Here is a 14,158-nt window from a genome sequence, read left to right on the forward strand (position 1 = left end):
TTTTTTTTTTTTTTTTTTTTGCTTGTTTAGAGTAGCAGTTCTCAGCCTTCCTAATGCTGCCACCTTTTAATACAGCTCCTCATGTTGAGGGGATCCCATCCATAACTATAATTAGAATTATAATTTGTAATTATAATTTTGTGTTGTTATAAGTAGTAATGTAAATACCCGTATTTTCTTATAGTTTCAGACGACCCGTGTGAAAGGCTCTTTCGTTCCCAGAGAGTGTCGATACATAGAGGGGTGGCAACCTGCTGGTTTACTGGGGGCTTTTATGGATCATGGGAAAGGCCCTAGACATAAACTTAATTGAACACAATACGTTCTATCCCGAGACACTTTGCAGAACTGTAATTTTAATCTAAGTTTTGTTAAATATATGTTTTAATACATAATTTTTTCGGGGGTTTGGCGTGTTTTACAGGTCCAGTTCGTCAAGATGTCCACCATCCCAAAGCATTTCGGACTGACAGCCAGAGATGAATCGTACATGTTCAAAGAGCTTGAGAAGATTCGCCGGAAGACCAAGAAGGATTATGAGCAACTCAGGCAGAGGCTGGCCGCTAGGCCGGCTTTGAATGTAGGTTCTCAGGAGGATGATCTGGACCAGGAGGAGGAAGAACGCCCGGGCACAGCGGGCCACAGTCGGGAGAAGAAGGGGCACGTGTCCTGGGCGGCCAAGCCACCGTCTGGAGCGCAGAGGGGGGAGCTCCCCGCCGAGGCCGACCTGCAGGGGGCGCCGCACAGCGCGCAAGGCAGCCCGGTGAAGCCCCAGGCGTTCCGCCCGCGGGACTTCTACATGCGGAGCTCGGCGTTCCGGCGGCATCCGCCCTACAAGACGGCACCGGCCATCGCCCCGCAGGTTGGCACCACCCGCCCCGTGATCCTGCTGCGGCCGCGCTCGCGCCGGAAGAGGCTGCGCGGGAAGGCCCGGGAGGCGCCGGTGACCAAGCGCGTGTCCAAGAGCCCCGCGCACGGATCGCCCATGATCGACTTAGCCTCGACCCGGTACAGGCTCGCCAGCTCCCTGTCCAGCCTGAGCAGCGAAGCCGAGGAAAGCGCGCGATTGCGCAGGCTGCGGTTTCGCACCCACTTCCAGCGCGAGATCATGCGCTGGCACCACAGGCCCTTGTCCAGATCCGGGCGCGAGGGGAGCTCCACAAGCCAGGGAACCGGACCTCTGCAGGGGGCACGCAACTTTCCCATGAACATAGAGGAGATCATCGCCTCCCTGCAGTCCGAAGCCCAGCAGGCCTCAGACCAGACCATCAAGGAGCTCATACAGAGCATCCTGGGCCAGAACTACGACATCGCAATGGAAGTAGGTGACTAGACTAGTGCTTCTGGGTGTACGAACTGTAGGAGATTATTCATACATGTAACACACATATATGTATGCATTTAGTGTGTGTATGCATACATGTATGCACAGGTAACATTTCATTGGGCATAGTTCAGTCTATATGATAAGACGAGTCTCAAGGTGTTATGGAAGTTCTTTGCATCTTACTTGCATTTTCAATATTTGGATTTTTCCTTAATGGATTGCTTTTAGCGTCAGAGAAGTGGTGAAGTTATTTCAAAAGAAGGATTCAAAGGACATTTGCTGACAACCAGCATTCTACATCACTACTAGTGGCCTTGCTTTTCAACGACTGTCATTACTTAGTACTAAAAGATCAGAACTGGCATGATGTGGAAAGTTTTTACTCTTTTCTTTTTGAGTTTAGCCTAATTAGCCATGATTTACAGAATAATGAATTTACAGGCCAAGAAAACCGTAATCACTATTACATTTAATTGACATGAACTCCATAATATAATTTTTTTAGTGGGTTCTATTCTCTTAAAACATTTTGTTAGTCATTCCTAAGTTTAGACACTTGTAAGTGCGTATTGTATGCCAAACCCTATGACACATTACACAAATATGTTTTCTATTTCTATGTGCATGCATGTTTGTGTAGGTGTGCACATGCATATCTGGACACCTGAGGTTGATGTCCAGAATGACATCAGCTAGGTGGATGCCAATAGAAGATTTGCTTTATGTAGGAAAAGAAGTGAGATTTTCCATGTGAGATGGTTGTTCCCTAGGAAGCCTTATGGCTTAGTGAAGCTCGTGACTTTGTACAGCCAGAACTAACGTATGGTAGAGTTGGGATTTTAACCCCGGTCATCTTACCCCAGAAGTTGGGTCACAATTATGTCCAAAACACCATTTGTTAAATATACACCATCCCTCATAGGAAACAAGTTGTAGCATCATGTGTAAGATAGTTTCTTTGTAATGTACGCTTTACTTTGGTGGTGACTCTCAAACATATTAAGAAGGGAACTTGAGTCCTACATGCCAGAGGAAGGAGAGAGGAAGGAGGGGAGGGGAAGCCTGCCTGTGAAGAGTTATCTTGATTGAGTTAGTCTCTGGGCATGCCTGTGAGGGATTGTTTCCACTAGGTTAACTGAGGTGGGACGAGCCATCCTAAAGTGGCAGTGCTACTCCCTGGGTTTGGGCCCTAGACTTCATAAAAAGGAGAAAGCTGGAGGAGTACACCGAGCTTCTGTACTTCCTAACGTTGACACGATGTGAGCAGCTTCCTCAAGCCTTTATATTGCTGTGATGGACTGGACCTTCAAACTGTGAGCCAAAATAAACTTTTCTGCTCTTAAGTTGTCTTCATCAGGTTATTTTTGTCTTAGCAACAAGAAAATTACTAATATACCACTACACCATATATGTATATGTATGTGTATTTATAAACACATATACACATACATATATAAAGGAAAATAAAGCACTTTAGTGTTTTAACAGGAGACTTAACTGTAATGTTCCACTAAGTGTACGTGATCTAAATACATCAGTTGAAAGACAAGGATTGAATTGATGTGACCCAGCTATATATTGTCAATATGAAATGATGTCTGAAATGATCGTATGTGTAGTTAAAAATGAAGGTGAAGATATGTCACTCACTTACCAAGAGAAAGCAGGAGTTTCTGTGTCACTATCAGAGAAGGTAGACTTGGAAGCTTCTCAAATAACTAGAATAGGCTTACAGAAGAGAATCAGTCTGCCAAGAAGACAAAGGATCCTACATGTATAGGTATTAAGAGAGCTATAAAATGTAAGAATAAAAGCCAAGTAGGAAAGTCTGAAATTATAACTGAAGACTCTTATCATTCCTCTTTTAAGAACTGGTTAAGAAAACTAGGCAGAGACTCCCCCAGCAATAGCCAAATACCTGATTTATCCCTGCCAAAGGATCATACAATAAAATGAACCATACAGTGAAATAAGCCGTAAAACAATCCCAGTAAAAGGGAAATAATTAAAACAATTGCAGTGTTTCCTGTAACCATATGGGAATCCAACTAGAAATCCACAGATAAGAACATCATCATACAGTAAGAAACTAGACAGTGTAATCTGGAGTAAGTTCTAGGTCAAAGAGGACATGTCACAGAGAGATAAAAACAGTGTCAAAAATGTGTGGGTCACAGATGAAGTAAAGCAGAGGGGGAAAATTATAGCATTGTATTTGTATACCAACAAAGAGAAAAAGTGCCGAATCACTACCAGGAGTTATGCCATGTTGGTTTTTGATGCATTTTATAGGCAGTATAGCTGGATAGGACTGAAGTTCGCCTCTCTCCTTTGGAAGTCTGTGATGTGCCTTTTGGCACCATGAAAGGTAGTCCTCGGGGAAGGGGGCATTCAGGTCAGTTTCTCAATCGTGTCTTCTTTTTAAAAATTTCCTTCTTTTTTCCTTCCTTCCTTTTATTTTTTTACACCCCATATTTTATCTCCCGTCTTCCCCCAAGTCCACTCTCGGACTGTTCCACATCCCATACCTCCTCCCCACTCCCCTGTCTCCACTTGGGTGTCCCCACCCCCCACCCCACCTGACCTCTAAACTCCCTGGGGCCTTCAGTCTCTTGAGGGTTAGGTGCATCATCTCTGAATGAACACAGACCCGGCAGCCCTCTACTGTATGTGTGTTGGAGGTCTCATATCAGCTGGTGTATGCTATCTGTTTCATGGTCCAGTGTTTGAGAGATCTCGGGGGTCCAGATTAATTGAGACTGCTGGCCCTCCTACAGGGTCACCCCTTCTCCTCAGCTTCTTTCAGCCTGCCCTACAGGTGTGGTGTCTTCAGGAATACGGCCTTAACTTCCACCTCTCAAAAGAGGGCTTCTCATTTCTGATACCGGCTTTTTGTTAGATGGCTGTTAGTCCTTGGAGGGAGCAATGTCAGCCCAAATGAGAAAGCTTATTAAAAGTAGATATGTATAGTTATACACTGAATTTTGTGCATGATAGGGTTTTTAAAAGACAAACAGTTTGGCTGGAGAGATGGCTTAGCGGTTAAGAGCACTGACTGTTCTCTGGAAGGACCTGAGTTCAAATCCCAGCAACCACATGGTGGCTCATCACCATCCGTAATGAGATCTGACTCCCTCTCCTGGAGTGTCTTAAGAGAGCTATGGTGTACTTGCATATAATAAATAAATCTTTTTTTTTTTTTAAAAGGCAAATAGTTAATAGAATGACTTCTTGCTATTTTCAGACAGCCTTATTGTTACTTTACCCACCCCCACCCTTCTCTGTGTTGACTTCCCTCAGGAGCCTCTTCTCTTTCCTTTTCCCTGCACTGATTGCTGACACCCTGCTGTTGCCCTTTCTATTGCCTACCCCCCTCCTGCCTATTGGTGTGAAGGTTGACTAAGAATGGCCCCTATAGGCTCATATACTTGAATGCTTAGTCATCAGGGATTGGCACTACTAGGAGAGGACTAGATGGTGTGGCCTTGCTGGAGGAAGTATGTCACTGGGAATAGGCTTTGAAATCTCATAAACCTGAGCTAGTCACAGGGGCTTTCTCTTTCCTGTTGTCTGCGGATCTGGATGTAAAACTCATCCGCTCCTTCTCCAACTCCAGCTCCTTCTTCCTGCACGCTGCCATGCTCCCTGCCCTGATGATGATGGACTGAACCTCTGAACCTGTAAGCCAGCCCCAATTAAATGCTTTCTTTCATAACCGTTGCCTTGGTCGTGGTGTCCATTCACAGAGAAGACCGTTGCCAGAAGTCCTGTTTTACCTTCCTAGTTGACACACTCTGCACTCACAGCTGATGATTTGGAGCTAGGATCCTCCAACCAGGGATAACACGTGACCTTTGTCCTGAGGAGTCTGGATCACTTCACTTGAAATGGTCTTTTCTAGTTCCGTTCATTAACTGTAACGTTTATGATTTCGTTTTTCTTCAGAACTGAATAATATTCCTCAGTGTCTGTGTGCCCCATTTTCACTATTCCCTTCTCAGCTGCAGGATGCCTGCAGGTTGTTGTCTCCGTTTCCTAGCTATTGGGAAAAGAGCAACAAGGAACACGACTGAGCGAGTATCTGTGGAGTAGGCTGTCGAGTCCTTTGGGCTTATGCCTAGGAGTGGTGTAACTGGGCCATACGCATGGTAGGTTTATCGTTACCGTTTTTTTTAGGAAGTCTCCACACTGATTTCATAGTGGCTGCACCCGTTTGCAATCCCACCGACAGTGACTGAGAGCTCCTTTTCTCGGCACCCACTCCAGTGTGTGCTGTCGGCTGTTCCATTGGTCGTTTGCCATTCTGACTTGGGTAAAGTGGAATCTCAGAAGTCTTCACCTGCGTTTCCCTAATTGGCGAGACAATGAAAAGAATTTTTTTTTTTTTAAAGATATTTCGTTGTGCTTTTTTTTTCCTCTTAAGAATTCTCTGTTCGGGCTGGCTAGATGGCTCAGCAGGTAAGAGCATTGACTGCTCTACCAAAGGTCCTGAGTTCAAATCCCAGCAACCACATGGTGGCTCACAACCACCTGTAATGAGATCTGACGCCCTCTTCTGGTGTGTCTGAAGACAGCTACAGTGTACCTAATTATAATAATAAATAAATCTTTAAAAAAAAAAGAATTCTCTGTTCAACTCTCTTTCCCCCTCCTCTTTTAAAATTCTTTGCTTTTTTTGAGTCCTTAGTATATTCTGGATACTAATACTCTGTCAGAGTTATGGTAAGTATTCTTTCCCATCTGCAGGCTTCATCTTCACTTGCTCAATTGTTTCTTCAGGTGTGCAGAAGCTTTTTCGTTTTGTGAGGTCCCACCTGTCAATGGTTGGCCTTAATTCTTGGACTAATGAAGCCTCACGCAGGACCTCCTTTCCTAGACCTCTATCAGGTAGGGCACTTGCCTTTTCTTTTTTTCCTTCTAGCAGTTTCAGTGTTTTACTTATTTATTTATTTTTGTCTAGTTGTTTAAATCCATTGGGCGTTAGTTCAGGGCACGGTGACAGCTAGGGGTCCAACTTCATATTCTGCATGTGGACATCCAGTTTCCCCAGCACTGTTGGTCAAAGGTGCTTTCTTGTTCTCCAGCGTATGTTTTGGGTGCCCTTGTCCAGTATAAAGCAACCGATGTTCTTTGTGCTTATGTTTGGCTCTTGGTGTTGTCCCATTGTTCCACGTGTCTGTTATTATGCCCATGCCACATTGTTTTTATTACTATGGCTCTGTGGCACATCTTAAGATCTGGAATTTTAATCCCTCCAGCTTTGTTCTTTTGCTTGGGATTGTTTTGGCAATCTGGGTTTTTTTGGTGGCTCCCTGTGAATTTTGGGTCAGTTTTTTTTTTTATTCCTATGGGTGTGAAGAACGAGATGGGGCTTTTATTGGAACTCAATTTACATTGAGTTTGTAAATAGCTTTTGGTGAAATTGTCATTTTAACAATGTTAGTTCCATCAAGTGAGCATAGGATGCCTCTCCATTTTCTCGTGTCTTTATCTCTTTCTTCAGAAGCTTAAAGCTTTTGCTGCAGAGATCCTTTATGTCATAGTTAGGTTTAGTTTATAACTAGATTTTTCTTTTTTTAGTTTGACGTTATTGTGAATGGTATCCTGGCATCTTAATGAATTTATTTATCATTTCTAGAAGTTTTCTAGTGATTTCTTTTTTGGATCTCTCATGAATAGGTACATGTAGTCTGTTAATAGGGACAGTTTGAATTCTTCCCTATTTGAATCCCTTTCATTTTCTTCTCTTTCCTTGTTGATTCAGCTAGTACTTCAAGGAGCTGATAATGGCTATGTGTTTCTTGTACTTTTCTTTTCTTCTTTTTTTTTTTTTAAAGAACATCCCATCCAACACTGGCTTTATTACTGGGCAGGGGAAACAGACCCTTGGCAGTGGCAGGGCTGAAAACTAAAGAGTTGGAAGGCCTGGGGCTCAGCTTTCACCAGGCAGGGTGGGCACACTAGCAAGTGCAGAGAGTAAGTGTATATATATGTCAACCCCATGTAGAAATACATCCTCATGCAGCCTTTCATTATGGTCATGTAGCAGCACAGGTGTGCAGTCCATGGGCGAGAAGCCCAGAGCTGGGATCCCCACCGCTCGGATATAGCAGCTGTCAGTGGCAGCAGGAAAGATCTCTGGCTGCAGCGTGAGGTTCATTGCCTTGCAGGCCCCGCTGAAACAGCCCACCAGGGATCTGTATCATCAGTGGGTGTCATTCGAGGCTCTGTAAACTTCTGAGCAAACTCAAAGGTGACCCCTCGCCCCCCACTTCCTGGTACCAGCTCTGCAGCTGCTTCTCGAAGGCCTGCATCTGGTGCCACTCGGAAGTCAAAGCCGGCACTCATAGTAGCAGGTACCACATTATAGGCCACACCACCTTCGAGCTTGGTCAGATTCACCGAAGTTATGGCTTCTTCCTTCAGGTGAGGGTTTGCCTGTAGCCTCTGCCTTTCCTTCTCTCGGAATGTCAAGATGGAGTTTATAACCTTATGAAACTTATCTGCTACTGTATCCTCAATGAAGCCTGAGGCATGGCCTGGCTTCCCAGTACTGGTAACCCGTACCCACCAAGGACTCCACTCACTATAAAAGATGGTGAAGGCATCAGTGGGGTTAGCCAGGCCCTCGTCCAGAGAAAAGCCTGCCTGAAGAGCCTGGAACTCAGGCCTCTTCACAGATAACTTCATCCCCTTGTGACCTCCTCCTCAGGCACAGAGGTCATGTGGATAGTTCTAGAGAAGCGGTGGCCCTCGATCTTCAGCCTCCTCACAGCCTCCAGGTACTGGATGCTAACACTCTTCATGTCCTGGGTGCCCCTAGCATAGATGTAGCCCTTGGAATCCTTGAAGGCTTCAAAGGGGTCATGATGTCAATGTTCCTTGAAGGCAGGTACCACATCTGTGTGGGAGTTTAGCAAGATGGAGGGGAGTGACAGGTTGGTGCCTGGCCAGGTCAGCACAGTGATCTCACAGCCAGGCACCACCTCTATTTTCTGACAGCTCAGACCCAGCTGGCGGGCTTGCTCCTCAAGGAAGGTGATGGCCCCTCCATAGTTTGGCTTGGGTTGCACAGTGCAGATGCACAGGTACTGGTGGAAGAGCATCACGGATGGGTGCTCAGACTCGGGACCCTTGGTGGTCATGGCACTGTATGCTTGCTCTCTCCAGTCCTCTGCTCTTCTCTCTCAGGGTTCTCTTGAGACTCGTTTCTAGTACATTTTTATTATGTTGACATATGCTCCCTCTAGTCCTACATTCTCTAGGACGTTTATCATGAAGGCATGCTAGACTTTTTCAAAGGCCCTTTCTGCACTTATTACAATGAGAATGGGATTTTTGTCTTTAAATCTATCTCTATGGTTGATTATATTTATTGACTTAGATATGTTGAACCATCCCTGCTATTTAGAAATAATGCTAACTTGGTCATGGTGTATAATGTTTCTGATGTACATGTGTATTTCTGTTTACAAGTATTTTAGAAAATTTTAAGTCTGTATTCATCAGGGACGTTGGTCTGCAGTTTGTTGTTGTTGTTGTTACCTGGTTATGGTATCAGAGTGACACTGACTTTGTAGAAGGAGTTTGTGAATGTGACTTCTGTTTGTCTGTCTGCCTGCCTGTCTCTTTCCATCTCTCTCCCTCTCCCTCTTCCCTCTTCTCCCCACCCCCACCCCCTGTTTCTGTCTCTGTTTCTCTTTGTAATAGTTTAAGAAGGACTGGCTGTAGATCCTTGAAAGTCTGGTGAGATTCTGCACTTATTCTCAGCACTTGGACAAATTAGGAGTCCCTGCATCGCCTGCTACCCACCACACAAAGAAGCCCCTCCCACCAAGCTTGAGAGCATCACTAATCTATATTAAACATAGTAATTGGAAGGCATGTGCCTCTAGCAAAACAGTAGTGGGTTGCCCCACTAGGGCATCTGACCTCCCCAGATACAGGCTTTTGATCAGGTTTATAGTGCCAGGCATACTCACCTCCTGTGGAGCAGGCTTTGAATCTGGTCAGAAAGCAATTGGTTACCCCAGTAACAGTCACTGCACCTGCGGGTGTATCTTGCCTGGTAGGTTGATATTATAGCACAGGTTGCACCACTGTATAGGTAAATTGATGGGTTTTCCTGCTCAGCAGCTGCATAGCTCCTTTTGTCACCAAGAAAGCTACCCTGCAGGGAGGAAGTTTACACATCAGTTCTTTGATTTCTGTATGTCCTATAATCAAAACATGGTGAGTCAGCAATACAATCTTACCATCTAGTTATGGTGGGAAATTAGGAGGAATGGCTATAGAACCTCTGTTGCTTAGAGGGGAAACAGATCAATGATAGCAGGTTTCTTTAAAACACTTTAAAGCTTAGTGTTAATTATTAAATATCTTCCAATTTTAATTATACAGTACTTTGCAAAAAAAAGAAAAACCCATAGCAACAACAATAAACTCAACAAAACTGAAGTTATTTAAAGCCAAATTGTACACCATGTAAAAGTTGATCATTTTATTCTTCTGCCATGTGAGCAGATGAGGTTCTAGAAAGATGGGCCAGCTTATAATTATTTTTGCAATGTGTACTACAAAAGTGAATGGTCTGTTATTTAAGGTTACAAGTGTGTTAAGTGTCGGTAGGGGAGGAGGGATAATTTCAGAAGAATCTCAGTTCATATTTTCCCCCAAATGGTTGGAGGACCAGGTGAAATTTCAACTTGAGCTTCAAAATCCTGTCTATGAAGGATCAGAGATAGCCTCACCTAGAAGGCTGCTGCCAAGGAGGGAGATGGCTCTCTTGTCTAGCCACATGTTCTCCCGCTGGAAAATGAAAATGAAGAGTTCACTTACAGTCTTTTAGATTTATGTATTTAAATTGGCTTGTTCTGGGTTTCTACAACACAACACTTTTTCTTCCATCTTCCCATTGGCTAATGCACTCCAGCTCCCCTTCCTGCCCAGCACCTGCTCTCAAGCCTTTAACAAGGCGATCCTGCTGATACCCCTCAAGTGATGATTTTTATTTACTCTGAGTGAAACCAGAGGAGAAAAAAAAGAAAGCCTACACAAGTGAAAACGTTCTTGTAACATATAAGGTGGATACAAGGCTAAGGACAATCTGGCTGCCTTGACGGCAGTTTGAATGAACTAAATAACTTATCAACTTACTATACACGAGAAACTTTCTTATTACTGAAAAGTACAGTATTTGGTTGCCCTTGAAGTCAGCCATCCTGTAGCTCTGAATAGCCTGAAGCTAGGCAGCTGTAGTTTTTACAATGTTTATTTTGAAGCAGGATAAGTAAACATGTGGGTTTTAAGGATGGGTAGATAAACAGTTTTGACAGTAAAATCAAAATCTTGAAAACTAGCCAATTACAGCCGTGGTTAAGCGTCTCTTATCCCAAATGAAAACAGTCTAATGACTCCACAGTGCATTTTATAATTGTTTTGGATACATATTTCATCTTAGGGCTGACATTCTAAGGCTCTTTCTTCATTTCAAACTGTGTTGAATGTTGAATCTTTGTCTCACCAAAGTGGGGAGGAATAGCTTGATGGAATTAGTCATACATGTTTCCATTGTGTGTTTCTTACGATCACTGTAGAATGAAATGAATAAATACCATCAAAACGAAACACCTCCTCAGTGAACACACTGTATTTTACTTTGTGCTGTTATTAGAGTTCTGGTGATTAATTACTCATAGTGTTTCTTGACCCCATTTTGCCCTAAAATAATGTGCTGATCTCTCTCTCTCTCTCTCTCTCTCTCACACACACACACACACACACACACACACACACACACACACTCTATACTATAATAAAATAAGAAGACTGAGACCTCAGTGAGGAAAGTGACTATGGCTAGACGCAGTGGCCAGTTTGTCTGGGATTGGACCATTGAGTACTTTTAACAGGCAGTGCAGAATAGCCATGACTTGCTTTATGCCACATTGATTGGCCCTTCCATCCTTCCCTTCCCTTTGTCTTCCTTTCCTCTTCTCCTCCAGTACCTCAAGATCCAGACATCAAATATTGAGATTATTTCTCACCACAACCTTCTGCTTTTAGGTCTCTGTGTGGTAAGAGGACCTTCCCACGGTGGGTTGGCCATGCAGCCTCTTCCTGATCACTTGTGGGACTAAACCACCTAGATCTGGAGAAAGTCATCACGGATTGGGATCGTTCTCCTAGCTTCCTGCAGTTAGTGGCTATGAGACAGGACCTAAGCTATTACACTCATCATCATCAGTTGAAAGGGTACAGATAGGAAAAACGACACTCATCACACCAGAAGTTGTTTATATGGCCACCAGCCTGTAACATTCACTCAAACACTCCTGATTCTGCTAACCTATGCTGGCTTCATTTTGCAAAAAAGATTAAATCTTTCATGTTGAACAAGGCTGAATAACAGACCTGCTAACGTTTTCACCTTAGTTGTTAGAAAACCATCTTTTCTCAAAGCAAGTACCTGTATTTTCTCTCCTTGGCTAGGAGTTACGAGTCCCCATTTATTTATTTATTTTTTAGGTGAAGAAAAGCTATTTTAATTGATATACATAAAGTCTTTCTTATTATGTATGGTGAGTTAGGGCCTTGTTGGAAATTGTCAGCAAGATGGGATGTGTAATTAGTCCTTACCAAGAATTCTCCCATGCCAGGAGGGGGAAGCCAGTGCAATAGACACTATTTATGTGGGGCTATAGGCTTATTGTGGTAGCTCTCCCCCACATACATCAACACATTGGTAATTTGGCTTATTCTGCCTTGTTAATAACTTAGATCTATCACTCACCCACCTTTTTTTTCTAAAGAGGTATTCTATCTTCTCTCACCTTTGCAGATAATGTAATCAATGAAATTCTTGCACTCTCTCTCTCTCTCTCTCTCTCTCTCTGCTTGGTTCACTACAAATTTATTAGGCACACAGGAGCAGATCATAATGGAGCCCAGACCTTATCATTTCAGCTAGATTTCCTCTCAAGAACATTTCAGATTGTAAGCTTTTCATCTCTTAATCCTTAGAAATAGGGCTATGCAGAATTGCAAGCCTGAGTAGCTGAGAGACTTTTCATGTGTTTACTACGTTATTGAGAGCCACCTCATTGCATGGTCTTTTGGCAGTCAGTTATTCTGGGCAGTGGTTATTGAATATTATTCTAATAGTGGATTTTTTATGTATGACTGACTGTCTTGTTGCTCTTTGGGGTTAAGAGAAGAGACAGTAAATACACATTGACAAGGGGGAATTTTTGAGAATGCTAAATGGAATGCATAATTCATAGAAACTGGTACTAGGATAAAGCCAAACCCTATGTTAAGAAGAAACAAGGGGGATGGAGAGATGGCTCAGTGGTTAAGAGCACTGACTATTCTTCTGAAGGTCCTGAGTTCAAATCCCAGCAACCAGATGGTGGCTCACAACCATCTGCAATGAGATCTGATGCCATCTTCTGGAGTGTCTGAGGACAACCACAGTGTGCTTACCTATAATAAATAAATAAATCTTTTAAAAAAGTAGTATTTTTTTTTTTTAAAAAGAAGAAACAAGGAGTAAGTAGCAGGCCTTACACAACTCGTTGTGGTTAGCTCACAGATCCAGATAACCGAGGAACCCAAAGTAACAGTGGCTTAGACTACATCAAAGTTTATGTCTTCCTCATTCAAAAAAAAAAAAAAAGAGTCTTGTAAAGGCAGTGCAGGAGAGATTGGGCATCTGGCAGACCAAGGTCTAGATTCCTGTCAGCGCTTAGCCCCACCTCCTGTGATCCTCATTCCCACGGTCATCTGGAGGTCCAGTCTGGCCGTCACAGATATCTATCACATCTGCATTCTTGCTAGCAGGAAGCCACTGAATAAGAGAAACACATACCCAGAGTTGCTTATAATTTTGGCTTATATTGTATTGACCCTAATTTTGGTGCGCAAAGCTCTTGAAGAAGAAAAATAAAATCATTGCGTGGAAAGCCTGTGTAACGTTTATATTTTGTTATTCTGAAAAAGGGGGAGACAAGTCATCGCAACAGTTTATTAACTTGTGGTGCCCCCGTTTTCTCATTTATACAATGGAGCTAGTACTGCTGTCTAACCCCGTGTGGACAAAATTATCTTTTATAAAAAATATTTGTGCTGTATCTGCATGCACACACTTGTGCACTCCACCTTGGGTGCCTGGGTGCTCACAAAAGGTCCCCTGAAGATGGAGTTACAAGTGTTTATGAGCCAACCAAAGTGGACACTTGGAGCCAAACCATTCCTCTGGAGGAACATCAAGTGTGCTTAACTGCTGAGCGCACTTGAATTGGATTCCCATCCCTCCTTCCCAGTTCTTCCTGTGGACATACGTGCTTTCAAGTGTCTGAGATGTAGATAATGGATACGTCATCTCTCTAGCTCCAAGATTATATCAAGTGAGGAAACATGTGGTAAAAACCTGCATTGTACTTAAAGGCTTTTAGTCCACACTGCTGCATCAAACCCTGTAAAGTGGAATGAGCTGCACTCCCCTCCACAGGGAGTGCCAGCATGTTGGTCTCTCCACCAGCCTTGTCTATTATTGTGCCTTTGAGTTCTTGCTAACTGGAAAGTTCAGAGGCCTCTCTTCCGGTACTTTTTAGTAGCAGAAACTGTTTTCAGAGAAGACCTCTGATGTAAGTTCAATATCCCAGTTTCTTTTTTTTGAGACAGGGTTTTTCTGTGTAGCCCTGGCTGTCCTGGAACTCACTCTGTAACCAGGCTGGCCTCAAACTCAGAAATCCACCTGCCTCTGCCTCCCAAGTGCTGGGATTAAAGGCATGTGTCATCACCACTGCCCGGCTAATATCCCAGGTTCAT

General features: G+C 43.6%; 1 protein-coding gene and 1 pseudogene across 1 annotated transcript in view; one reads left to right on the forward strand and one right to left on the reverse strand.

Annotated features, from left to right (window-relative positions):
- Ttc6 (tetratricopeptide repeat domain 6) overlaps window positions 1–14,158 on the forward strand; it is a 189,523-nt gene that overhangs the window by 11,347 nt on the left and 164,018 nt on the right. Inside the window, exon 2 of the mRNA XM_031356246.1 lies at window positions 425–1,321. Within this exon, the coding sequence (XP_031212106.1) occupies window positions 440–1,321 (882 nt within the window). The 5' untranslated portion in view covers window positions 425–439. The remainder of the gene's footprint in view (window positions 1–424; window positions 1,322–14,158) is intronic.
- Window positions 7,260–8,472, reverse strand: LOC116080032 (annotated as a pseudogene).

This window comes from Mastomys coucha, unplaced genomic scaffold (genome assembly GCF_008632895.1).
Source record: "Mastomys coucha isolate ucsf_1 unplaced genomic scaffold, UCSF_Mcou_1 pScaffold6, whole genome shotgun sequence".
Classification (NCBI taxonomy): Eukaryota; Metazoa; Chordata; class Mammalia; order Rodentia; family Muridae; genus Mastomys; species Mastomys coucha.